We start from the raw sequence: 27,516 nt of genomic DNA on the forward strand, positions 1-27,516 counted from the left end.
TCATAAATCTATACTGTGCATAATTACTGAATGAAATTAGCGGTCAAATGTTTTGCATGTCTCAACATTTTTATGTTGAGACATTATTTAATAATAATAATGTCTGATTGGTTGAAGAAAAATATATTTTTCGAGCGATCTGATTGGTCGAAAAATGTATTTTAATATATATATTTTTTTAAACGAGAAAGAAAGTATAAACCTTAAGAATAACAGTAGGTGAGCGCTGCTTGCTGCACTCAGCTAATTATTCGTTAAATTATAAAAAATCTGTATGTGTGTGCGTGCAATCAATCACACGAAGTCAACCAATCCCCGCGATAATACGCAAGCTTGCTTTCGACCGTCAGGCAGCTCGATGATTCCACGTTGATTGCTTTGTTTTGTGCAGAGATAGACATTAGTAGAAGATGAGCGCAGTCGCGATCGGAACCGACTAATGATTCGACCTTTGCGTATGAACCTACTGAAGACTATGATTGTTCGGTCCAGTGTCAGATGCTGTACACAGGTCAGCCGGCAGTACCTGCGGGTTAGTGTTGGCTGGGCAGGGCGATGGTTGGAGGCAGCCGGTACCAGCAGCTCTTCTACCCTCACCGACCCTCATCCACGAACCCTCCACACCACAGCCGTATGCCAAAACAAAAACGTGCTTAAAAGGCTCATCAACAAGTCCAAGTAGGTTTTAAGGAAAGTTTATTCAGTTATTGTAAATAATGTGTTATTCAGTTTTACTGCAACGTTTCAGTAGATTCGGACCGACCCTTTTACTTATTATTAGGTACATCAGGTATATGGGGATATAATGTTAAATATAGCATGCATTACCCTGTATAATAAAAAACAATATAACCTAGACTGCAATTCAAGAGTGTTACTGTTAATTGGAATTGTTAATAAATCTGCTGCACATTTAGTACAATGTCCACCTACATGTGTGAGGGTAAGCTGAGGTACCATGTCCCAGCCCATGTGTGTGTATATACGAATAAATATGTCCTAACTAAATGTGTGCTTTATCTGAAAGGAAGAAGACTTGGTACGAGACTCCACCACCGGTCAGTCACAACACAACACCAAGAACAATCACAACAATCACAATAAACCAACATACACGGCCGCTAACCCAAGTGTTGTTTGTTTCCATTGTATCGTCTAGTAGTTTTAGTTTCACAAGTCTTTATATTGGCAAGAATCTGGCATTCTCAAAATACAGGGGTGATCCATAATACACAGTATTCAGAGTTGAACTGTTCTGTATTTATTAACATATTAAGTTTCGTTATATTACAAAACTGTAGTGGAACATGTCTTGAACGTGTCTTGAGTCCTAGTGCATTGAACGCCTGGGGAAATTGTATTTATGCAGTATTTCAAAAAATTTGGTGTCTAAATGGAAATTAACTTCATACATTGCTCATATACGGTACATACAAAAATTGTTTAAGAAAAGGGATGATATTATGTGTTTGCAATTTAAACAGCAGGTCATCATTCAACTGAGCTAAAGCCTCCATTAGCTGACGATATGGATTGGAAAGGAGAAGCTGAAACGTCTTCCCTTCCCTGTAGACACCTTCCCCTCTGAACCTGCCCCGGAGGAAGGACCACGAGGACAGCCATCGCTGCAAGGTCCTCAACACGATCCTGTATAAGGCTGTGACGGACCTGCTCACATCAGCAGAGGTAGCGCTAATGCATTCATTCATTAGAAACCATCGCTTTTGAAACCCATCCCTTTGTTTAAGTTCCCTTCCTGTTGTTTCAAACCCGACTAATTTAGTATTTTTGGGTCCCATACAAATATTTTTAAGTAATGTCTGTCAATGGATATGGATATCTAGATTTCACATTGGCTACTGCTACTGTTGGTGATGATAAGGTATGTATGACATATTGGGACCATATCTTTATGATAAGCCATTATTTGCCTATAGTTATACAATTGACAATGTGTCCTACCAATATCTGACCATACTATTTAGATTAAATGAGAGCAATTCATCATTAAACTTCATTATTCATTTTCCATATACATTTCTTCCTGTTCTCAGCTAAGCATGGAACTCCATACCTTCAACCCAGAAATAACCAAGGTAAATATATACATATCTCATGCACCGTCTATGTAATATATTCTCTGCTTAACGGTAACCATAACTCAACACTAGTCGGGTCTATCTTATGGAAATACTTTTGTTTTTGTAAAATGCAAAAGAAAAACTTAGCTGTCTAGAAGTCTTCATGTTTGCTTGTGCAAATTGCGATCCCTGTTTGGAGCTTATCAGTTTTGTTTTGGTCGTAGGTTTCGCTGGCGCGAGACTTCTCCAGCTGCCGCGTGTTCTGGAGAACCAGCCGAGACGCCCAGAGAGACGAGCTGATTCAGAGAACCTTGGAGAAGAACGCAGCCCCAATCAGGTGAGGAACGCGAGGCTCTGTCTCAGCACTCAGGTCACCGGTTTGGTATGATTCATGTCTCTGTGATCCTCTGTGATCCATGTCTCTCGGTATGATCCATGTCTCTGTGATCCATGTCTCTTGGTATGATCCATGTCTCTGTGATCCATGTCTCTTGGTGTGATCCATGTCTCTGTGATCCATGTCTCTTGGTATGATCCATGTCTCTGTGATCCATGTCTCTTGGTATGATCCATGTCTCTTGGTATGATCCATGTCTCTTGGTGTGATCCATGTCTCTGTGATCCATGTCTCTTGGTATGATCCATGTCTCTGTGATCCATGTCTCTTGGTATGATCCATGTCTCAATGCTGACATTTTATGCCGGTTTAAAAAAATAATAATACATAATTCACAGTGTTAGTATTCTGATGATGGAATGTGAAACCAGATATACCTGGTTTTACCGCAATATCTGTGTTTTGGGGATTTATGTTTAATTATTTATACCTATATGTATGTTTCTCATGACTCTTTATTTATCTGTCTAGGTATCTAATCATGTCCCAGCAAATTATGGGTGGAGTACCTCCTATTGTGTTTCTCAGGGACAAACAGCTTGCTGCCCTTGATGAGGTACTTTCTATTTATTGTGTTGACAATGTCACAATGTGTTTTTTATTTATTTATCTAAGACTGATTGCATTATCGTGTATTGATTAGCTAATAAGATGAATTTTCACTGTATAAAACATTTTGTTTGTAGATGGATGGCCTTCCATAATATGTATAACGGCAAATCTACTTATGAATCATTAATACACAAAGTCAAACGAGGCTAATTACTGTTTACATCCAAAAGGCATTGATTTGCTCCCCATTGACCCATTACTTACCCAACCAAATGCCAGTTACTGAGTCAAAGTAAATCCCAAGCAATACTAACATCCAACACTCCATGAGTTACTGTGTCAAATGCCTCTACTTAGTTTAAAGACCAGTGATTATTTAGAATAACACTCCAGACCGCTGTCATTGTTTGCTATCGTGTAGTGTTGGTCCCATTGGGTTAAATATAGATAGGATATTTATGGCTGTGTAATCAAGTCATGTCTGTGTGTTGTCAGGTGGATATGCTGCTCCAACAGGCTGACTTTGGTCCGGATCACCCAGAGGACAGGTGCTTTACATGTGACTAACATATTACATGTTACTTTCTGTCTGTGGTAATCATTCTGTTAAAGACATTCACCTCTAAGTTTGTTAAGGATAACCCTCGAAATTTTTTTATTATTGATCAGGACAGCGTGATGTTTATCACTAGAAAACTTTCAATTATCAATCATTTCTAATCAATTCAGTTTTCAACCTTAAAGATGGCAGCAAACTCGTAATTGGAGTGCGTAGTTCCTCTTTTGTGATAAACCCTTCTTGTGTCTGCACTACTAATCCACGGTTCTTCCTTTGTGACCCATGCAGGGTAACGGCTGCAGATGAAGTGGGTCCGGTCTCACTCTCGGCTCAGCCGGCGCTGTATGGCATCGACCACGGGCTGCTGAACAAGCAGATCACAGACTGGTGCCAGCAGTCCAAAACGGCAGCGCACAGCCAGTCGCATGAACTTCAGCAGGTAGGGAAAATAAACCTCATCCCCTTCTAGTATCTCCGAGCTATTGGAGCATCCAAAAAAGCAAATACACACATTGTTCAAATCGTTGGCTCTTAAATAAGTCTGTGCTGTTGCTCTGTAATGGTTTAATTAAAGTAACAGTTTTGCCTCGCTTTTGTAGATTTGAATGAACCAAATAATTGTTATATGCATGGCACTCACAAAGTCAGCCTGGCATGTTTACCCTGTAGGTCAGCAAATGCACAAGGCACTACACTGTTGTTCTTCTTTACAATGTATAATTGAAATGTGGCCAACCATTAAAGGTACTCTGATCAAGTGCCGTGTTTACTCTGCATGTCACACTGTAGTATGTTTTTGGTGTGTGTCCTCAGGAGCAGCTGTTGGCTATCGAGGAGCACAAGAGACAACAAATCATCTCGAAGAGGAAGAGGAAGGCGCGGCCACGGGACGATGACATCTCACCCCGGGACTTTCTACTGGCTCAGCAAGACATGGCCACACCCCGAGGGCGGGGTCAGAAACTAAAAGAGGAGGAGCCAGAGGACAGCAGCGCTTTCAGGGAGGAGGAAGCTCATCTACGAGAACTCGCTTCCCTGGAGGAAAAGAAGCGCTCATAACAGACGAATCACAGCTCAATGACGTCCCAAGTGGTATTTGTGATGGTAAAAAGATGAACTGAAATATGTATGTTTGAATGCATTTGCCTCATGGTAAAATAAACAATGATTGTTGTACATTATGGCCATGGGATCAATATTGTGGTTATAAATGGCTTCCAGTTTGAGGAGTAAGAATAGTTGTGATGCGTGTCGCATTATCACACTTTAATGCACAGGCTTCCCTTGGCCTAGCAAGAATTTTGGTCTCATTGGCCAGGGATGGCAAAATGTATATTCATATTATCTTATAAGTTGTGTTTTGTAGATCATTTGACATACACACAGGTACTTTAGTCAAAGCGTGAGGATAGGCAACCGGTTGGCCCTGCTTTTTATGTCAGAATAGTGGGTGGAGTAGTTCAAACAGGGTGTGAGGAGGTCCTTTAAAGGTTGCACTCCTGGATGTGCAATTTACAGCAGAAAACAGCGTTTTAAGTGTTACAGGAAAATATTAAAATAAAACCGTACAGACTCTAGCAAGTACATCATCATGTATTCCAAACAGGACCATAAAGATGATGGTGAAACAAAGATACTCATTGTGAAAATGTCAAATAGTTTTATTGTTCAAAGTAAAAAAAAATATCGAGCTGCATTTGACAGCAATTATATATGTTTTGTAGCTTGTTTCTACAGAGTGAGACTGATCGATTGGTTGTGATATGCAATGTATTACCCTTTAAGACCTGCAGATTTTGACGTGATCAAAGGGAGAGGGCATGAAACAAACTGACAAGTGCAACAAGAGAATGGAGCTCATCCTTAAAAACAGACCACACCCACAGCCCTGTTAAAAGACTACACCATGCATTTCATTTCAGAAATCCAGAAACAACCAAAAGCGTCAAGTGTTGAGCCTACAGCAGAAAAGCGCTTAGTGTAGACTTTAAAAGAAGCCAGCGTCCTGTAGCACAAATGACTGGATGTACTGGTAGTGTCTATCACCGTTGAGTCTGAACTAGTCTCGCCTTGTGTGAAGAGACAAACAGAATAAAACGGTGTAAATAATTCAAGGACCGAGATATAGGTACAGCGCTACGATCAGGAAGGCAATGTGTGTGGTTTTTATTGTGAATTTGGACAATATTGTTCCCTAAGATTAATTTCCTCATTGTACTTTTGTTATCTTGACATTTATTTAGTTAGTTTATTGAGCAACCCTTCCCTGCTAGGGGAGGTTAAACTATGCAGTATTAATGTTCCACCGTCAAATAGGAAAACCCAGCATCACTGTTTAAACTGGCCTACTTTTTGCCTACTTGTGTACCGACCAATCAGTGTCCGTTATTATCGGCCACACCCCCAATTAAAACTTTGTGTTAAAAAGTTGTGTCCTACTGTTCTAGAACAATGCCCGTCTTACGACTCAGACATGTGACCGAAGCCAACATGGCCCACTTCTATTGTCGCCTGGGTCGACTGACCCCACCCCCACCCCGTTTGATTGGCCTATGGTGCTTTTCCCTTCCAAGATATTGATTTTGTTTGGTTTGCTATTTTTGCTCAAATGTTTCTTTGCACATTTACAATTCCCTCATCATCCTTTACCCCATGTAAAATGGAATGTGTATATTCAATATATATTTTGAGGAGATAAATAACCAACATAATTAACAGACAAAATGATGGGGAAGTACAAAGTTATTAAATACTTTATATCCAAAATAAAATATGTGGGCACATGGATACTTTATATTTTTTTAAGAACATTTGCGTTCTTCATTTAAGTTGGTGTTTAATAACTCAAGATTAATTGGATGCTGAACCTACCTATTATGGGATGTGGCACACACCATAGCTCCACGCAAACAAGCCTCAACATGCACATTCATCAGAAACCTTCCTGAAAATAAAATAAAAGAGTACGTACCCATTTGGAGTGATTTACTAGTGAAACCTGGGTGAGGGTTTCTATGTAGTAACCATCCTGGTGAACAGACACTGCTGCCATACATACATTTACGTGTGCCCCACATCCTCTCGTTAAGCACGTTTGCTTTACTGCGTTTTGTCAACGCACCTTTTCACCTTTTTCATCCCAATCACCCAACAAAAGAGGAAAAAAAAAACATGGCAGTGAACCACAAACCTACTGCCCCCACTCGCTTCTGCACACCGCAAATGTACAACGACTCAATCACGCAGAAACAAAAACAGAAACGCTTGGTTTTCAGCTGGCTTAGTGCTGTCGTCCACTAGGGTCCGTCCTGACTTCGATGCCCGGTACCGTTTTGGCTTCAAGTGAGGTTTCGATATAAAAGTACCTTGGCCTGAAGACAGTGAAACTGTGTGCATCTTGTATGAATGGTTTAGTGTCCTTCCTTATTGCTGCACGGGCCCCTCAGGGCTGTCCCCCAACTCAGTTCTGTCAGGCTCCTCTTTCTTGCATTGGAGAGAGCCCGGTTGGTTTAGGGGTTCGGCGTAGGGGTGGTCCCCAAAGGGCCCCGCAATCTCGACGGGGTCCGGGGGCTCCTGCTTGCATTCGACCAGCGTCGGCGTCTGAGTGTCCTTGCTCGCCCCTGGACCTAGACCTGTGGAGAGAGAGAGGCACGAGGGGACTCAGATAAGCAGCAGGGCGCTCTGATTGGTCGATTGACAAGAATGCGTATTCAACCCCGTGTCTAATCAAACAACACAGCAGTCTACTCGGACACATCTTCCCTACGTTGTTTTGTTTGGTGATGTCATAGGTCTTAGTCCCAATATGCATTTATCCTAAAAGACTTCTACATAGTATGATTAAAAAGTCCAAGACCTTGATTAACGCTTAAATAAAATATATTTTTTAGAACATTATATTATATATTTGCTGCAACTCATGGCTAAAAAGTGACCATGCTCCAATCCAGCTGCTCAGCCTATCAACAAAACAGGCTGGAGTGGATCCATCGTCAGGCCAGCGGCGGAGTGGTACGAAACAACACAAATCACTCCTCAGCCCACTCCCCTCCCCACTCCCAGGCAGAAGCGGCGGACGCTGGGTAGCGGCCGTACCTTGGCTGCTCCGGCCCTGCGGTATGACCAGGTTGTGTTTGACCGCCTTGAGGTACGAGCTGTCGAAGCCCAGCAGGACGCGGAGCCCCCGCCGGCGGCAGTCCTCCCGGCAACGCCTCCTCTTGGAGCTGAAGATGGACGTCACCTCCGGCTGGCTCAGCTTCAGCCGGCACACCAGGAACTAACGGGGGGGGGGGGGGGGACGGTTGTCATGACGATTAGAATGACGTTAAATCGGTTGATATTAACTAACATCGAGGCGATGTGATGAGCCACACACACACACACACACACACACACACACACACACACACACACACACACACACACACACACACACACACACACACACACACACACACACACACACACACACACACACACACACACACACACACACACACACACACACACCTCTATTTCCTTGCGTGTAGGGTAGGGCGTCTTGAGGAAGTATTTGTTCAGGAAGAGTTTCCTCTCCGATGGTGGTCTCTGATCTAAACCGGCGGGGATTTCTGTCGGGGAGTCGACGTAGGGCTCAGGAGCGGGCGCGGCCTCCAACCCCTCCCTACAGCAGGAGACACCGGAGTCAGGTCCTTGGCTCCATGGGGTTAAGCTGGGCCTCCGATTGATACAACTCATGCAAAAGGGACGGGCCCCATGATATGGACATAAAACACAACGCTATTGTATGCCAACACTTTGGACGGCATGGATTAACAAGCCCTCATCTCCCGATGATAACAAGGGAAATTCAGCCTAAAGATCTCATGATTGCTCTACAGACCGTAGGTCCGTTCACCTTTTTTAGAATGTTATTTCTTTAGACTACTTCTGCAATGGCGCTGCCATCCGGGTAGTCTAATAAGCTTTTATTATATTATATATTATATATAGCTTAGGCCTGGGCAATAGAACAATCAATTATCGAATCGTGATAGACTTTTGATCAATATCAATATAAAACATGTTCAATATATATCGATAAGAGACTGGACCACCGAATCTAGCAGCTGGGATTGTTGTGGAAGGCCATGTTAAGTGTTAAACAGAAGTGTTTAAATCCAGCATGGTAATTCCTCGTCTTTTTAGGTCACTACAATCATCAATAGTCATCGATTATCGATCAACATGACCAAGTTATATCGCGACACGTCTTTGAGCCATATCGCTAATATTTGTTTTCATAAAACGAAATTGCAACCAATGACCGACGGCCAGAGGCCCCACTACCTCGCGGCGTCGGTGGGCCCGCCGGCGGGCCCCCTGGTGGCGGCGGCGGCGGGGTCCGGGTTGAGCAGGCGCTCCGCCCGCTTGGCGCTGCGGGGCGCGCAGCGGCAGCGCTGCACGTGGATGGAGATGGTGCGCGCGCTCGACGGCTCCATGTACACGCCCAGGCAGTACACGCACTTGAAGGCGGGCGTCTTGAGGATGGCGTGGATGGCGTGCATGACGTGGTGGCGCCGGCGCAGGTGCTGCACGTCAGCGGCGGGGCCCCGGGGCCGCAGGTCCGTGCAGAAGGGACACGAGGGCTGGCCCTGCGACGACTCGGGCTTGGTCGGCAGCTCCGTCAGCTGGAGGTGCATGACCTGGGGGGGAGAGAGAGAGAGAGTCGGTGGGGGTGGAGGTGGTGGGGATTAAGACAGAGGTCAGAGAGCAACAGTGAGGAGGAGGTTTACGATGAGGGGGGGTGTTAAAGGTGACATATTATAGCACCAGCTGTCAGTGTGATTAGCCATTACGTTAAGTGGGCGTGTCCACCTAGATGCTGCTAGTGCTGCTGGACAGATCAGTCTACCAGCCTACCCAGTGGACCGTAGCAGACGCTGCTCCTCTATCCGTCACACATCTAGGTGGACACGCCCACTTGTGATGTCAGAAGAGGCATATTTTCAAAACGCTTGCCCCCCACCCCCCCCCCGCCCACCCTGTATCTGTCGACGTTAGAACAACGTGCATCTCCCGTCTGCAACAAACGCGCAAGCAAAACGCTGATCTGGACGAGCGTTTCCACGGCACCCACACGGGGAGATGACGACAACGGCCTATGGTGGCAACACACCCGACGCCGGGGCGATAAAGACCACCGCCACCACCGCCGCCACCACCACCCCTAACCACCACCACCACCCACCTCCAGGTCCGTGTCCTTGGACACCAGCGCCAGGTGCAGCTCCTGGATGCCCAGCATGTCCTTGGGGACCTTGAGGCTGACGATGGCCGTCGGGGAGAGCAGGCGGCTGTCCTTGGTGACCAGCAGCCGGTGGTTCTTCCACAGCAGGTCGCGGTTGACGGCCCCGGCCAGGCTGTGGGCCTCGTCGCAGTGGCTCACCAGCTGGCGGAGGGTGTAGAAGACCAGGGGGCACAGGAGGCACTTCATGCCGTGGAGGAGATGCGGATACAGCCCCTGGTCCGTGAAGACGCTCTGACAGCGCTGGCACTCCAGGACCCCGGACGCGCTCCACGTCTGCACACCCAGGGGAAGGCAGACGGGAGGGGGGGGGTGAAGGGTTTGGTTGGTTTATGGGGGTTTGTGGAGGGAGAGCCTCACTTTTCAATGCAGAGAGTTTTTTGGTAGTTCAAGACATCTCTCATATTAGGTTTGTAGAGGAACGTTGGTTTTGTTGTATGAGTGGATCTTTTAGTATTTATTCATAATATTGCCATATACTATATATATAACATAGCTTTATACTTAAAACAAGACTATTTACAAGCAAAGCATGGTGCCTCTGAGTTTGACATGTGGTTTACAGAGTAGTCTACTGGCCTGGTTTGGAATAGGGCACAATGTGTAATGCGAAGCGAATGGGGAGGATTGTGACCCATTACAACCGTAATACAGGGAAACCTGCATTACAACCTTATAGTCAACATAAAGGATTTCTATGGTGACGTTCCGCATTGTAAATGTGATGTCTTTTGTGTATGTCCCGTCAGATTAGTTTTCTCCTTTTTTTCTGTATGGTCTTGTACTGTCCTGTGTGAGCCAAAACACCAAGATGAATTCCAGACGACTTGTGTCGTTTGGCAATAATAAAAGACTTGACTAAATCAAATATCCTATAAAATATCTATAATACAAACTTCGGACGACCTTTGAGGAATGAAAACAAAAACACAAAAATCCACTCTCTTACCACAAACTGACTCTTTGCCCCCAGTGCTTTGCCTGTGGCTGACGACACGACGCCGCGATTGGGCCTCAGCCGTGGCAGGCCGGGGTTGTCTTGTGGGACGCCCGCGGGGGAGGACCCCTCCGTCCGCACGGCCGGTACCGGACTGGGGTTGGCTTGCGGGACGGCGGCTGCGGGTGCCTTCCCTGCGGGCGAGGACACGGCCGCCCTGCTGATGTGCACCGCGCTGGGGCTGGGCGCCTGTGTGATGGGCGGCGCAGACGGAGCTTGTGGAGGTACGTTGACCAGCACCGGAGGCTTGGCCACGGCGGACTGAACGGGGACGGCCATCTGCACGGCGGCGAGGGTGTAGGTGGGCATGCCGTTGACCTGGAAAAGGGGCGTTGAAAATCTCAGTTTGCACTACGGTTCTGTTTCTGTGTCTGTTTCTGAGTTGTGTGCAATCTATAGTGAATTGGACCACAGTGCTGGTTATGGAGGTGTTTGCGTGGGCCTACCTTGTTTCCTGTAGGTATCAGCCTCATAGACGGGGAGGACTGTAAGGACAGACCTTGGTTCAACATCAGGGACTGGCCAGGGCCCACCTGGAGGAGCAATGAGTCAGTAATGCTTCTTTAAAAGGCATTCACAAAAGGCTAAGAAAACATGATATAGAGTGAACCAAACACAGGCACAGAGTCTTGTCCGTTTTGAAAAGTGCTGTATAAATAAAGTATAATCTTGTCATTATAAAGCAATTAGAGAAGGGGGTCTTCAAAATGCCTATTCAATTAGTATTAGTATGGAAAAAAAATACTCTTATGCCTGCAGCTCTATATATAACTAGTATACTATACACTACAGCTCTACGTTATTGCGTTAACATAATGGGGAAGAAGAGATGCTCTCAGATGGTCTGAAATGTCCTCCTTGCCTCATTTAAACTGTTCAATAAGAAAGAGTAACGACAGTAAAGAACCAAGGTGGAGCGTTCTCACCTTGTTGCCGGTGGCGATGAAGCCCAGAGTTGGGTGTGAAGACAGAAGCGTCCCTCCTGGCTGCTGGGCCTGTATAGACAATCCTTGGTTCAACATCATGGGACGAACAGAACCCACCTGTGAACAACAAGAGAAGTCAATTAAACCACACAAGGTTTCCTTTTAAAAAGTTTTTAAAGACTATTCCCTTTGCTTTAGACTGTTATAGGACCGACACACGACACACGCTCACTTTGCACGACACACGTGCAAAGCGATCAACCAATCACAGCAGAATGTGTGCGAATAATAAGGGGTATTTTTTAACATACAAGCATATAACCCTATTGTAGTAGTACCCACAAATGAAAGTATTAACCCTAAAAAAAAAAGCATGATATGAGATCTTTCAGACATTCAAGTAATAGGTCATAATTGATACTTAGGAAGGGAAATTACAGTGGCAGCCATTGCACGAACTAAGCTGGTGATATTAGAGGAACCAGAATGGATTAGAATGGAGAACGCTGTACTCACTTGGCCTCCGATCAGCAGGGACTGGCTGGGCGCCATGGCAGTAAAGGAGTTGGTATTGCTGGGGGCCAAGACCATGGACGGCCCCAGGGCCTTCCCCTGGGTCAGCACCATGGACTGGCCTCCTGCTGCCTTCCCGTCGGACAGGAGGGTCTGGGGGGCGCCGGCGCCTGCCGTCGTGACTTTCCCCTGCGTAAGAACCATCTGCTGGCCCGACGAGGTGGTCAACTGTTCTCACATCCAATACAGCAGGAGCACAATTAGAAGAACAAATAGATAAAACATTCCTAAAAAAACCTTGCCCTGCAATATTTGGGTCACATCAGGGCCCTGACCTCACAGATATAACTCAAACGGGAGGGCCAGCTGGGAACAACAGCGCAACACGCAAATTGGATTGAATGGGTCTGGCACCGCGCAGTCATTTCAGTCTGGAGCAGGAAGCCCCCACGCAAACCCCACCACTGATTCATCGTGAGCCGGACTGGTTAAGAGGAGTTGAGGAGTTGTGGTGAAGAACAAACAAATGCACCCACCTGCATCTCTATCTGCCCCCCCCGCCCCTGGCTGAAGAGCAGCGGTTGGCCGGGAGGCCCGACAGAGCCCATCTTGGCCCCCAGGTTGAGGGTGAGACCCGCGGGCAGCAGCACCTGCTGGGTCTGGCCTGGGCTGGAGCCCGTCATCGTCATGGTCAGAGGAATCTGGTGCACAGGGCAGGACAGACACATTTACATTTAGCAGACGCTTTTACCCAAAGCGACTTAAAGTAAACTACATTTGTCAGAAGAAAGAGAAACAACAATATATGGCTGTCGGTACAGTAAGGATGTTCATAGAAACAAGTGCCAAGCACGTGCAATTGCTAGGTTAACTGATTCCCCGTATACAACAAAGACAGCTAGGATAAGACACTACACAATGCAAAGTACTATTTTTAAGTGCCACGACTTACAACATACAATAAGTGCACAAGAGCTGGGATTTTAGGAGAGTAAAGGAGGAGAAGGGGTGGTGGGGGGTAACGGAGGACGCTATGCAGAGTCCAGGTGAACTCGAACTAGATGTGTGATGGATAGATATGCAACATTTGCTACAGTCCACTGGGTTGGCTGAGAGACTGATCCATCACACATCTAGGTGGACACTCCCACTTGTGATGTCACTAAAACACGGCTTGTCATGCTCACACTAATCACGCTCACACCTGGAGGCATAACCTCTCCCCTTTAATAGACACCGTAGAACACACACCAGAGGAAACCCCCCGGGGGCGCGGTGCGTACCTGGTTGCCCTGCGCTCCCGACGACATCACGAAGCTGACGGGTTTGCTCGAACACGACGGCTGGACGGGGGCGGCACGTACCGGCACGCCAGGGGCCGCTTTCTGATTGGCCACCAGAACCTGTCGCCCCCCGCCGGCCGAGCAGACCAGAGAGGTGGGCTGGGAGTGCGTGGCCAACAGCACCGTCTTCTTGGAGGGCGCCGACGTCCCGTTGACGGGGGGGAGGTTCACCATGCCTTTGGAGACCAGGGAGACCACCTGCTGCAGGGCCCGGGGAGCCAGGTGGGGCAGCTCTGGACCCTGGGGCTGAGGACGGGTTCACAGGGACAAACAGCAGGGCCGCGTTAATGACAGTAAAGGAGTCTCTGGTGCATGGATGGATGGATGGATGGATGCATGTATGCATCTCTTCTCGAAAAAAGTTAATCCGATCGACTTCACACTTGGCGGGGTGTATTGCTGAGGACCTAACGAAGTGCCGTGTAGAGTGTGAAGATGTTTGGATGAGCGGCTCGCGAGAAAGCTGCAAGCATCAATACCAGAGGCCAAGCACAACACTACTACGTAGTGAATCATTGTGAGGCAGGTATTCTGCATGACCAAAAGAGGGTCAGTGACTGATCTAACGCTCCTGTCTGTTGTGTTCATCTCCATTCCATTATATTTCTTATAGGCAGTGGCTCAACAGACTTAGCAGTGAAAAGAATATATACAGAAAGAATATAACAGATTCTTTAATGTTATTTCGACCATCCAAAGCTAAATCCTAGTTTAGGAGCTATTTGATGTTAACACAATTCACATAGAATTGCATTACAATGTCTATATGTATTTAAACGTCCACATCATGTATATACTCCGAAGCAATTACTGGCCAGTTGAGTAGGTCAACAATCAATACGACTCGCACTTAAAAACACTTGAAACCCTTTTTTAACCCGTTTTTTTTTCTACAAATATATTATTTTTATATATTTTTTCTATAAATATATTACAACGCCAAACATGTCTGGATATAATCAGTCATTCCCATTCACCTTGCTCCCGGCCGGGGCGATTTTGGCGATGGTGCAGCAGTGCACCACCAGCAGGGGCTTGATGTGGGCCTGGAGCTCCTGGTGCTTGGCGGAGCTCAGCAGGTGGTACAGGAGGTGCTCGGACGTCTCCGCCGGCATCTTGCACGCGCAGCAGAAGAACTTGGACTGCGCTACCACAGCACTGGGCTCCTTGCTGCCAGGGTTATCTGGGAGGAAAAAGGACAAGATAACAAAGACGTCAGTTGAAATATGTAAAATGCACTGTGACAGACAGTGTCAGCGACAAAGTTCAGTTTACACAGAGCCGCTAAGACAGAAGCAGGACGCCTTTTGATGTGCAGATGAGTTTTAAATAACTTGGAGGGGGGGGAGGGAGACCACATCAGTGGCCACACACAATCATTCCAAGCAGCATAAATCACATAATACGAAAATCTTCGGCAGAGGCAATATAAAACTTGACAGAAGATACAGTACACGTGGGCCGGGGGAAAGTGAATCCCTTTGGTCCTCTAAAAGAGAAACCCGCCGTGAAAATAAGGTGCCGTTAACGGCACGCTACAGGATATGTTAGAGCCGCTTGATTTTGAAAAAAAAAACATAATCACGATTATTTTGGTCAATATTGAAATCCCGATGAGTCAAACGATTATTTTTATTTTATTATTTTTATTGCATTTATTCAGCATTTCTCTCCAAAAAAACACTTTATAACTGAGAACTTACAAATTTCCCCTACACAAAATGTTTCAAATCAAAATTAATGTACAAATATGTATCAGCTGTTCTGCAATTTCTATTAAGCATTCAATAAATATACATATATATATATATAGTATCGTTTCAACTCGATTATATTCATTTGGAGATCGTTTGACCCAAAATTCGAAAACTCGATCAAAATGAGATTAATTGCACAGCCCTATGAGAAGTGGCTACCGTTTTGCGCAGGCTTGGCCTTCTTCTTCACAGTGGTGACGTGGCACCCGTAGTAGCGCTGCAGCAGGGACTTGCAGTGATTGAGCAGGACATGTTTTCTCATCACATACAGCAGGCTGTCATGGAAACCGCAGGCGGCGCACGAGTACTTATCGCCGCCCGGACCCACCGTGGTGACACGCACGCCGGCCTGCAGGAGCACAATAACAAAACCACAATGAGATCTCACACACACACACACACACACACACACACACACACACACACACACACACACACACACACACACACACACACACACACACACACACACACACACACACACACACACACACACACACTTCTTTTCATGGGAATCCTTTTACTAAGGATCAGACTTCTTGCTGCACGAGAAAGAGGTAGTCAGGCACTGCTCTTTACAGCATCACGGCATTATTAAACATAATAATTAATTTTTAAAGCAATAATAGTGTACGGGTTCAATAGTTTAACCCTAATAAATCCAGGCTCATAGCTGAATGATGACAAAAAAAAGAAGTAATATCTTTTAATTAATTCAAGAGGACAATTTGCCGAGTGAAGCATTTGAAAAGTGAAGGCCGTAACCTAACAACCATCGTAAAACACCCCACCTCTGTAGCGGAGGCGGGCGTTCTCGCCGTCAGGGTCTTGGCGACCTTGTTGCTCGCGTTGCCGTTGCTGGTGCTGCCACTCGCCGCCGACGCCTGTGGCGGTGCGTGGAACAGCTTGGCGTGTCTGGCGAGGAGGTCGGGCCGGGATACGTAGGCGCACGCGGGGCACGGTGAGAGCGAGGCCAGGTCCGCCTCTTCGTCGTGGCAGCGCTGGACGTGGTTCCGGAAGGTTTGCCAGGAGCGGCAGGAGAACCAGCAGAGGGAGCAGCACAGGGGCTGGGTGCGGTAGCACCACTGAGGGGGGGGGGGGGGGGGGAGCGAGGCGCGCGACACGGGGTTAGAGGCCGGGGGAATGGACGGAGAGCCCTCGGATTATTCACCGACGGGTATGGAATTTGTTTAAAGTAGACAAGATGAGATTCAATAAATCTGAACGGATATTGCTATGATGATTCAATTACTTTTAGGTAGTTTCAGGCGTTTCTTTGATTAGTCTATAATGTTGTGATATGGATTTTGCTCACCTTTTTCCTCTTGGTCTGGTAACAGTCTGTGAGGTCGTTCCAATCTGTGTTCTTAAAGCACTGCTCACCATTTTCAACACTCTCCTCGTCCTGGGGAAGAACAGAAGACAATTGCGGAGGGAGCAAAAACTGGGGGGGGGGGGGGGGGGAAATAGCAATATCCATCTCTACATTCTGCCCATCAAAAATCAGGGTTTCCGTGGCAACAGGGCAACTACAGATGTCCCCGTTTCCCTGGCAACATCCTCCAGCTCCTGCTGGTGGCTCCTGAGACGGCCCCGGGGCCGAACAGGAGGTACAATCCCTCCAGTGTATCTGGTATCTGGGGGCCCCGGGGCTCCTCAGAGTCGACTGAGGCACCTTGGGGGAAGCCTAATATCAGCCTGAACCACTTCCATGCCCATAACCACCTGATGTGCACTCATGCGTTTTGTTCCCCTTTTTATATCATTTTTAAATAATTTGCGAACAACCTCATAAGTTGTTACAAAAAAAGTTTTTTAAGTGATGAACCCACCTTTAGGAAGTCTTGGCAAGAATTCAGTCCTATGTCTGTCAGTATTTCTTTGACTCTCTTCCTGGAAGTTCTGATTCTGTCAAGCCTCTGGACTGGAACCTGGTACATATCTGTTGGGATGGAGACGCAAGAGCAGTGAGCACAACTGGCCCGTTTCAATGTGTCTCCACCACTTTCAATGGTGGGACGTCAGCTGGTTTCAAACAATAGCCCACAGACATTGAAGACTTGTATAAGATTATAGCTTAACTTTGAAGATCCATTAATCTGATTGATTCACGAAAAACATATATTAAATTCTATTCACCGATAGACCAGATGTTAGAGAAAAATGGGGTAAGTATATGAATTGAGAATATTTCAGAATACCAGTGGCGATTTCTTTAAGATTTCTTTAAGACAAGGGAAGCTCGGCTTCCCCTAAGATTTCAAAGATTTAATGGTACATACACGTACATACTCCATGTCAAAGACATGGAGTTGGACAGTGCAATGCCTCAGCTTAATAAACTGTTCTCATTAGTGGCAACAATTGGAGCTACATCTGGAGGTGTAGAAAGGAGCTTCTCCTGTTTAAAGCAGCTCAAGTCCTACACCTAACACAATGGACCAAGGCCGTTTAAGCAGCCTAGCTCTGCTGGCCATTGAGAGGACACTGGTCAAGTCACAGAAGAAAAGACAGCTAGTTGGTATGAAAGGGTTACATATAATTTCCTTGAAAAGGAAAAGAGCGCAGAATTTACATATAAATAAATTGACAATTTATATGATGTGGGCCGAAAATGAGCTTCCCCTCTTTGAAAAACCAGCAGCCGCCACTGCAGAATACAGTTGTTGGATTTAAATGTGTCGATATGTTCAAATGTTATCTTTTATAGAGGTTTGGAGACTGTTTTAGTCCAAGTGTCTGCAGATGTTCAATGTTATGTTGATTGATATTTTCTTCTTCAGGGGACCGCTATGGGGAATTATCAAGAACTTCCTGTACATCATTCTAAAGATTCATTTCAAAAGACTCTTATGTTTAACATTGAATTGATAATAATAATTAATAGTATAATTTATTATCATGTTCTTATGTTGTCATTGTGATTATGCACCTTTGTAGTCCTAAAAGTAACGACAATAACATATAGGTCTGTATTAATATTTAATAACAATAAGCATTATACTCTGCCTACAAATGGTTGATTTAAATAGCATTTACTGTTTAGTATTTACTGCATTATCCCTTTGACTGTTGTCACAGTGAATATATTCCTCTTGATGAGCCAAAGTTTGGATTTAAAGTCTGTCCAGTATCTGCAGAGCTCTGCTTGATAACCAAGCTGGGGGCTGCATGGTGACTGTGGTCCCACGCTCAAGGTTTCTTTCCTTTCTCAAGAAATCTCAAATTACACTTAACCCTCCACTTGGCTGTTGTTAGTTAAGCCCTCAGGACATCAGTGGACCAGAAGCAGCACTATGCTGATTATCAAGAGGTGCATCAGTCACACGTTTCTAAATTCTTGTCACACAACCTCAATTTTAGATCCACAAAAATGCTTTGTTTGACTGACCTGAGCATATATCATACTAAAGCATCTGTGTATATAAACACAACAGCAATACACACACAGCCATGATTCAAACCCCTCCTCTGATACGATCAACATCCCCTAAAACGACAAGGATCCTGTCAAGGATCCTGCATCATGTCAACTTCTGACTCCTGCTTCACTTTCCTCCATCCTCAGAGCAGGACTCTGGGGGGCGTGCCAGTAGGGAGGGAGGGGGGAGATCTCAGTGTCAATTGTGTGCTTAACAATTGCGTTCGGGGGACTCACACAAATAAATACTTTGCGTAAGCAGGATAACGGCATTTGATCGTGGCATTGTCATGCACACATCACCATTTGTCAACACAAGCTTTGCCACCACCCAGCGGAACACAAGCAGCTACCTGGGCTAGCCTGATCTTTACCAAACCAGATCTGAACCCAGGTCCTTCTGGAGCTTAACGTGGATATTGTGTAGCTGGATAACGGGCATGGAACTACAACGGCTGAGCAGTCGGGCGGACCTACGAGCTAGCGAGCGTAGCCGAGTAGCTCCGAGTGCCATTCAACACAACTTTGTACCGGGTTCCCGTGTACGGGTTGGTGCGTAACAGGACGGTCTCGGAGATATAAATCGGTTGTCCGTGGCCCACCTGGTCGTGCGTGTTGATGTCTCGTCTGGAGGAGGCTGGAGGGCAGCGCTACTTGTACCGGGGCTGGCGTGCCCGTGCGTCCTCCTTCACCAATCCGGCGCGAGGGCTAGGGCTTCGGCGTCACTCGGGCGCGCTCACGAAATTGTTACCCGAACAGATGCGGGTCCCCGGAAGCCACTTCTCTTATCACTACTACCGCTAATCCGCCGTGTACAGACGCGCCGCATCGAACTTAACTTACTCGAATACTAACCATGCCCCCTTTTTGTTCATTCCTGCCAATAACACAACTCTATTGCGAGGTAACATGGCGGACAGGAAGTGGGGAAGTGACGTCAGAGTCATTGCTAGACTGTCTGGTTAAGAGACCAATCAGAGGCTTGGGGCTGGTTGCAAAGGGAGATTGACAATGGTGATGAGCAAGTTTGAAACATCCAGGTGTGATGGAGGAAGTTCACCTGTTGCACCAACATCTGCCAACACTACACCTGTACAGATGTGTATCACCATGGTGATTGGGAGGGAGTGGCTTGGCTGACTTGAGAATGGGGAGGGTATGGGGGAACTAGAGTGGAGATGAAAAGGAAATGAGGGACTGAGAAAATAAGGAGGCATCAGTTGGATATCTTTAATGTGAGTTATTGATGGCCTTGTATCCAAGAGCTCAAGACTGCACACAAGAGCTTGCACAATAGTCAACCAGCAAGCCCAAGCTTTGAGCTGACATCATCTTTTTTGGGTTTTGTTTGTCTGTACATATAGTAGAGATCTGATTCAACACGTGTAAACATTTGTTTTATCACAGTTTAATTAAGTATTGCATTATAAGCTAGTCAGAACGTCATAAATGCATTCAAAATGAATTATTAATCATATAGAAATATATATATATATGGCTCATATTCAAATTATTACTTTCAATAGGTTTGTATCAGCAACACCTTAGAAACATGTGTTTAAGTCTAAATGAATCATGATTATAAGATATACCCTACAATGTACCTTGAAAAGCTTTGCTCTATGGTGTCTATTATAATTAATGGATCATTTACCACAGGAGTTGTTATAAATTAGTAAGCAGATATAATAATACTTACAATTGGACTACAATTAAGGTATTAAAACATTCTTAGCCATTTAGCTGACACAAAGGGATTTACAATAGAGTCGAAGAATAATAAATGACTACGTTTCTAAAAACACCTGGGTAACTACAGATGAGCTATCTGTAAATCCTTTCAACAAATTAAGATTGGGTTCCTAGATAATTCATAGATTATATGTACTTTATAACATCATTATAACTATTATTAAAATATTTCAATGTATATGGTAGCACAAATTTACAGCTATAAGCTATCTCTTGCTTTTATTGGAAGTGCCTATGCAGAGGATCAGACTATGACCTCATTAGGGGGCGTTTCTCCAGCCAATGCTGCAAGCACATTGGCCACCATTCGCTTAATCATGTGACAGGTCGTCTCCAATGTGTGAGTCCCCATGTGGGGCAGCACAATGACATTTGGCAGTGATAACAGGGGATGGTCTCTGAAATGACACACACACACACACACACACACACACACACACACACACACACACACACACACACACACACACACACACACACACACACACACACACACACACACACACACACAACGTAGGGGTGAATATATATATATTCACCCCTATTATATTCAATGGCACTGCAGAATAGATACCACACTATGACCATTCTTTAGGTGACACAATGGCAGTTTCATCACAGTGGTTGTGCTTCTGTTTACCTTGGCAGCGGTTCAGGGTAGGTCACATCTAGCGCTGCAGCCTGGATTACTTTGTTCTGAAGAGCTTCAACAAGGGCCTCCTGATCCACCACCTTACCTAAACACAACCCACAAGGAAATATTGGGATGCAGAAATGTGAGATGTGCTTTAGTTCCAACGAATAGGTTTCAGCAAGGTGTTTTTTTGAATGCGAACAGCATTGGCTCACAGCACAAAACCACTGGAGATTAAACTAAGATAGAGATCAAAATAAATAAACATTAACATTGTTTTGTAATGCAAATTGATGCATGTTCAAAGTGTCAAGTTTTGTAATTTTCCTCATCTGTAGGGCTTGTACATCATGAAGTCACACCAAAATGACTCAAATTTGGAAGCATAGGAGTGTTGGGAGTTGAGATGTTGTATAATTGTGACACAGGTTGTTGTGTTGGTAGTTTGTGTTTTTCTGGTCATTGCTTAGTATTAAACGTGAAATGAGTTGTCATTATGAGAAGAGGGTAAGGCACATTCTTTCAGTAGCTTTGCAATGACCAGACACCTTCACAATGGTGCAGTTGTACCATGGGAATGGATTATATATTCTTTCCACTTGAGTAATTTATTGCTTTGCTGTATGCTTTGTATGCTACATTCAAACGCTACTGACTGGAAAACCCTGAGAGAATAACGGAACATAAAATGAGTGGGTGGCACAGAAAATCCCTGCTTTCACTTATACATCGCACTTGACATGTGGCAGTGGGTGACAAAGCAAAGCAAGCAATTGTTACAGGAATACAGTGAGCAAGTATTGTGTGATAGTAGATGCTACACCTGATCGGTCTTACGAATCTCAAATAATCCTTACAGTTGTTGGCGTCTGTCAATGAGGAGCGATAGGACACATGGCAAAATAAATAGCGCAAAGGCTTTTTCTCACACTACCTGTATCCAACCTCGAGGTAGAGCAGACATTTCAACAACTGAAATGTCTCCACAAATAACAACCGTTGAAAAGGCTTTCAGCGCTCACTTTGTTGGCCTTGATCACATAGAAGATAGAAGATAGTCAAGAAAGAAGAACATTTAACGCTATGAACCATTACATTTGTTTGTCCATTAAGCATTATTGTGTGTTGTGTATTTTGTGGAGGGGTTAATTTGATATGCTGATTAATAAACATGTGTATTGCATCACTGTTGTGTGATGCATCACTGTTGTGTGATGCAATGTGTTTAACAGATTTTCACATCTAACAATGTGTTGTCGGTTTGTCAAGACCATTATGTGTTGGCTTTTGCAGTTGTGTGTGAGGTTGCTTCACCTCATTTCAAAATGTGCATTCAGCTGTGCTGTGACATTACCTTGGCATTGTTGTAAATCCTATTCCATGTCAGTCACATTATTATGTGTCAATAATAACTGGTGTGTTGTCATTTATTGGGTGGCTTTCAGTGAATACAAATATTGCCAGAGTCTACAGTCATATAATGCCTTGGGATGATTTAATAGTTTCCATGTTTTCTTCTTCTTTGGGTGAACTGGCAGTATTTGGTCTACTGGTCTGAGCAGGCACAGCAGGTATAGTGTGTGTGTGTGTGTGTGTGTGTGTGTGTGTGTGTGTGTGTGTGTGTGTGTGTGTGTGTGTGTGTGTGTGTGTGTGTGTGTGTGTGTGTGTGTGATGGAAACTAATCCTGCCTCTGCTTGAGACAGGGCCCTGAACACCAATTGTTGGTGTGTTTTGGGCTGCCATATACACACATTAAAATGATTTAATTATACTTTAATGTCCTGTTCATCTGGTTTAAGAAGCAGAATGTAATGTTCATATTCAGCCAACCAGACTGAAGACATCTTACCGCCCATTTAGGTTAAAATCCAAGATGGCTTTAGAAGGAAGAACCCATCACTGACATGGTAACAGGTGATTTCACAATCACAGCAGATGACATACACCATCCCTGTCTCTTTGTTTAGTCTCCAACGAAGGCTGGCACATGGCCTGTGGTTGGTTGTTGACAAAGCAACAGTATTTCTTTGAAAGGCAAGTTATTTGTCAAATGTTAAAGTGTGGACACCTACCTCTGCTGATGTTGATCAGGGTGGCGCTGGATTTCATAGCTGAGAGCTGCTTTCTTCCAATCAAATGTGTGGATGCTTCAGTTAGATTAACCAACAACACAACATAGTCAGACATAGCTAATAGATCTTCGAGTACAGGGCAGTACTCTGCTCCCACCGTCCGCTCCTCCTCCACCGGCCTGTGGGAGTCCATTTTTGCAGTCAGATACAGAATCCATTGTAATAAGTTGCCCTTCAAACTTAGTAGAATGTTAGCAATGTAATTCAGCGGCAGCTAGGCTCACTCCTTTCTGCAGTCTGCAGAGACGAATGAGCCAATAAGTACCACTATTACTTTAATCACCCAACGAGAATGTCTGTTGGTTGGGGCTCATGAAAAAGGTTAAAGCAGCAATATGAAAATGAGAATCTCTAGCGGTGCAAAAATGCTGTAAATGTTAGATTATTTCTAGTACAACATTCACTCATTCTGTCAATTGTTATGTTCTACTCTTTCGAACATTAACATCTATAAGGCAACTATAAGGAGAAGGGCCTTTGACTCGATATTGGACCTTATACCTGCGTCTCCGGTTATGGTAGTATATCTTCATGTCGAAGCCTTGTGCTCTTTTGGCCACCATCTTTCCAATGTTACCCATTCCCACAATTCCGAGAGTTTTGTTGCTGACGTCTTTTCCGAGATGACTCTCAGCGATATCCTCCCCTTCCTCGTGATTCCGAGAAAAGGAATCCCCTAATTGAGAAATGTTTAAAAAAAAAAAAAAAATTGCTGTCAGTTCATTATTAATACATTACAGTGCTGAGTCAGCAATAAAATTTGAGGCAGTGTTAAAAACAACCACCAGTTTCCTTAAATCACTGATATATCTAACTTCTCCTGGTTTGCACAACAGAAAGCCGAAATAGTTTCTTTGCAAATCAATGCAATGGAATGAACTGAAAACTGTTGGCCAAGTTATTAAAAAAAGAATGGCTTCCATTCCAACCACCGTACAATATAAACCTAATGGGTATACACAAATAGGAGAATTGAAACGTTGGAAAAGCCAAAATAGCTACGCATCAATGACTAGCTGCACAGATTCATATTCAAAAGTTTCTAAACCTGGAATTACAAGAACTACTTTGATTCCAATCTGCCATGTGTCAAATAATTCAATACCCTGTATTAGTGCTGTGCAATTATTGATCGTGATTTTGTGATTTTTGGGTCAAATGATCTCCAAACAAATATCGATTTTTAGGGGCATTTTTTTAATCAGCTGGATCCAGCTGGATACATATTTGTACATTATTTTCTATTTGAAAATTTTCTATTTGAACATTTTGTATAGTTCTCAGTTACAAAGTGTTTTTTTGGAGATAAATGCTGAATAAATGCATCATGCTTTCAAACACAAAAATATTTGTTTGAATAATCGTGATTTCAATATTGACCAAAATAAACGTGATTATGATTTTTTTCCATAATCGAGCAGCCCTACCCTGTATGATGTTCCTGGCAGACGCCAACATCAGCCCCATGGCTAAGTCGGCTGTAGGTTTGCACACAACATCAGGAGTGTTTGTCACTTTAACCCCAAAACTGTTTATTAGGGGGATGTCCAAGTGATCCACTCCAACACCTCCGTTCACTACAACCTGGAGACAAAGACAGAACAAAAATGAACAAAAATACAATCTCAAGGATCATAGTTTGGGTTTAGTAACATTGATGGTAAAGATGCAGGATGGGCTAAGAAGAACATGTCCGCCCTAAACACCCTGCACCCCGATGGCATAAAACCTAAGTAATATATCAGTCAATAAGACATTACTTGAAGAAATACAGGGTAATTTGCTTGTTTCATATGTATTTTCAGGGATTGACATAAATACAACCCTTGGGATTGGGAGTGAAAACATGCCTTTGTAAATCATTGAAACAAATAATGACTTAAGGAAAAAAGATGTGTACCGTTTTGTTAGCCATTCATCCATGTGGTGAGGGAGATACCTTCAAATTAGGGAGTCCTTGTAGGAGTGAACTGTTGATGAAGGCAGAACCGCCCCACACCAGAATGGCCTGGATCTTTTGCTTGACTTCTGGTTGGCTGGCCATCTTCTCGAGATCGATCACAGTAAAGTGTTCCTCTACCAAGGATGACAGCGAACTGTAGATGGCTTGCGGGCCACCAAATCTTCTCGATAGGACATAGGGTTTCTCCATCTGGAAAACATTTGCATTATCAATTATATCATTATTGATCGAGATATATCATTTATGTAGTCAGTTTGTCAATTCCTGTGAGATTAGCTACCAGGGTGAAAAATACATAGGCCTATACGCTTTTATTGAATGAGTTTAGAGAATTGAATGCCTATACTTAATGCCAAACATGAAGACCACACTTAAGTTTAGTTTATTGGTTTATTTAAGACAGGGACCATGTAAAAGGTTCATTAATTACGTGGAGCAAAAAGATGGCTTGTACCAGATTATAGCTAAAAGCTAATACTTTGATACTATCGATCATGTATAATGAATAGTTTGACACAATTACAGGTTCTTTATTATTGTTTTGCCTTCATTTATGGAAAAGAGATACACGGTCCATTTCACAATTAAAAAGCCCCCCCATAGCCAACCCAGTTTCAAGTGTGACATCCAAAAATGTTTGGTATCTTAATAGCTGTTGTGGTTGCTAACCCCTTATCTCCTATTTCACCATTTCATGACATTTTTGAAATATTTTACCTTAACTCTTTAAGCAATCGTAGTTCAACTGAACCTCCAAAAACAAAATAAAAGCAGATACATTTATCTGAACTGACCTACTAAGAAACTAATTCTTCAATAGATCTGCTTCCTAATGTTAACTTTGTAATATTGATAATAGTGTAGCCTAGTGATTATAAAAGTGATTAGAAAAGTGGTATTAATAATTAATAACAGCAGAAATGGTGTTTAATAACCTGGAGGTCCGCCCACCTCCCCAGCGAACAGACAGCATTCGCAGATATTGTAAATAACTTAAGGTTATCGTGTTGTCAGTAATTGGATCACACATAGGCCTGTTTGTTGAGATTAAATGTCCCCCCCTATAATAAACGAACTTAAAGCCCTTAATTGTGGGCTATAAAGATAATCTAATTGTTTTAGAAGATGGTGATAAATGGGGGTCATCCCTATGTTCCCCGGGTCCTATGTTCACCGCTTTGTATGTGACCGGGGAGCAAATGTGTTTGTCGTAGGTGGAATCCGGAAGAATCATGAATATTAGGGTTACGGTAGGGTGAGGGTTATGGTTTGCCTGACAGTCTGCCTGTCCAATCCTAGCGCTTGAGGCGGAACTTTTTCCGGATTCCGCCTACGAAAAACACAGTCCGATAGGACCCGGAGAACATGGGTACGCTCCCGATAAGTGTAGCCTAATTCACATGTCCTCTCCTAGCTTTCTCGAGTGTCGAGGATTCCCTGAGCAAGAAACCTCACCCTAATTGCTCCCAACGAGCTGGCTGTCTGCCTGCATGGTTGACACCGCCGTCGGTGTGAGAATGTGTGTATGAATGGGTGAATGTTAGGCAAGGTTGTAAAGCGCTTTGAGTGACCACTGGTTAGAAAAGCGCTATATAAATGCAGATGGTATGATGGTAGATTTACCATTTACCATCATTAAACGGTAAACTTAACATTTGACAGGATTGCATACGGCTTTGAATACACGTCAGCTCATTATTAGAGTTAGTGCATGTCTTGCACATCCAACACCCCCTAACTTCAAGTCATGTTTTGGTCCATCAGACTCGCTAAAAGGGACCTAAACACGACCACACCGGCTCGCCGTCCGCTCCACTTCATACTAAACTCGATTGCATTATGTTCAACTATTAAAGTAAGATTTAAAAAATATTACCGTGGTGGAATACAAACGCGTCGCTATATGCCTGGGATTCTTCAATCTTTGCATGAACCGTATGCAAGTGATGCCTGAGACGACTACTATGATCTGCATGGCGTGAAGACGTCCTGAGCGCGTCTCCCTGCTCTGGTTAATCAAACACAGAATCACCGATCAAAGGTCGAACCAAATGCATGAGCAATTATTTGGGTGCACGCATAGGCAGGACCGGTTCTACACTGAATTGCGCCCTAGGCGAGACCCCCTCCGAGCGAATGCAAATGTTGACGGGGCACACACACACACACACACACACACACACACACACACACACACACACAC

At 44.4% G+C, this 27,516-nt stretch overlaps 3 protein-coding genes across 3 annotated transcripts; 1 reads left to right on the forward strand and 2 right to left on the reverse strand.

Annotated features, from left to right (window-relative positions):
• The first annotated feature begins 427 nt into the window (after positions 1-427).
• rbfa (ribosome binding factor A) lies at positions 428-4,750 on the forward strand. The gene is made up of 9 exons (XM_084471493.1): positions 428-678; positions 1,028-1,058; positions 1,573-1,686; positions 2,055-2,096; positions 2,306-2,418; positions 2,950-3,034; positions 3,526-3,578; positions 3,878-4,028; positions 4,403-4,750. The coding sequence occupies exons 1-9, from the start codon at positions 440-442 to the stop codon at positions 4,646-4,648; spliced, it is 1,074 nt and encodes a 357-aa protein (XP_084327619.1). The 5' UTR covers positions 428-439; the 3' UTR covers positions 4,649-4,750.
• A 485-nt stretch (positions 4,751-5,235) lies between these two features.
• Positions 5,236-19,735, reverse strand: LOC311351418 (activity-dependent neuroprotective protein 2a-like). Its single transcript, XM_084471555.1, has 17 exons — positions 19,435-19,735; positions 17,244-17,353; positions 16,727-16,816; positions 16,203-16,496; positions 15,571-15,760; positions 14,632-14,837; positions 13,595-13,900; positions 12,848-13,012; positions 12,315-12,539; positions 11,799-11,915; positions 11,319-11,405; positions 10,825-11,190; positions 9,819-10,151; positions 8,918-9,273; positions 8,099-8,252; positions 7,685-7,865; positions 5,236-7,221 (listed from the first exon to the last, which is right to left on the reverse strand). The coding sequence occupies exons 2-17, from the start codon at positions 17,349-17,351 to the stop codon at positions 7,013-7,015; spliced, it is 3,387 nt and encodes a 1,128-aa protein (XP_084327681.1). The 5' UTR covers positions 17,352-17,353; positions 19,435-19,735; the 3' UTR covers positions 5,236-7,012.
• A 339-nt stretch (positions 19,736-20,074) lies between these two features.
• On the reverse strand, positions 20,075-27,313 carry LOC311351582 (uncharacterized protein). Its single transcript, XM_084471755.1, has 7 exons — positions 27,190-27,313; positions 25,290-25,502; positions 24,778-24,934; positions 23,852-24,026; positions 23,291-23,469; positions 21,225-21,321; positions 20,075-20,982 (listed from the first exon to the last, which is right to left on the reverse strand). Exons 1-7 carry the CDS (start codon positions 27,286-27,288, stop codon positions 20,829-20,831), a joined length of 1,074 nt encoding a protein of 357 aa, XP_084327881.1. The 5' UTR covers positions 27,289-27,313; the 3' UTR covers positions 20,075-20,828.
• Between the last annotated feature and the right edge of the window lie 203 nt (positions 27,314-27,516).

Source organism: Micromesistius poutassou, assembly GCF_964030765.1.
Source record: "Micromesistius poutassou genome assembly, chromosome: 8".
NCBI lineage: Eukaryota > Metazoa > Chordata > Actinopteri > Gadiformes > Gadidae > Micromesistius > Micromesistius poutassou.

Excerpts from the sequence above, each read along its gene's own strand:
- LOC311351582 (XM_084471755.1), bottom strand. The coding sequence starts at position 27,288 with ATGCAGATCATAGTAGTCGTCTCAGGCATCACTTGCATACGGTTCATG. Across the intron at positions 21,322-23,290 it reads CCTGATCAACATCAGCAGAG|GTAAGGTGGTGGATCAGGAG; the intron begins GTAGGTGTCCAC and ends GGTTGTGTTTAG. Across the intron at positions 20,983-21,224 it reads TACCCTGAACCGCTGCCAAG|AGACCATCCCCTGTTATCAC; the intron begins GTAAACAGAAGC and ends GTGTCATTTCAG.
- LOC311351418 (XM_084471555.1), bottom strand. The coding sequence starts at position 17,351 with ATGTACCAGGTTCCAGTCCAGAGGCTTGACAGAATCAGAACTTCCAGG. Across the intron at positions 11,916-12,314 it reads CCCTGCTGATCGGAGGCCAA|GTGGGTTCTGTTCGTCCCAT; the intron begins GTGAGTACAGCG and ends TGTTGTTCACAG. Across the intron at positions 8,253-8,917 it reads GGGCCCACCGACGCCGCGAG|GGAGGGGTTGGAGGCCGCGC; the intron begins GTAGTGGGGCCT and ends CTCCTGCTGTAG.
- rbfa (XM_084471493.1), top strand. The coding sequence starts at position 440 with ATGATTCGACCTTTGCGTATGAACCTACTGAAGACTATGATTGTTCGG. Across the intron at positions 3,035-3,525 it reads AGCTTGCTGCCCTTGATGAG|GTGGATATGCTGCTCCAACA; the intron begins GTACTTTCTATT and ends GTGTGTTGTCAG. Across the intron at positions 4,029-4,402 it reads AGTCGCATGAACTTCAGCAG|GAGCAGCTGTTGGCTATCGA; the intron begins GTAGGGAAAATA and ends GTGTGTCCTCAG.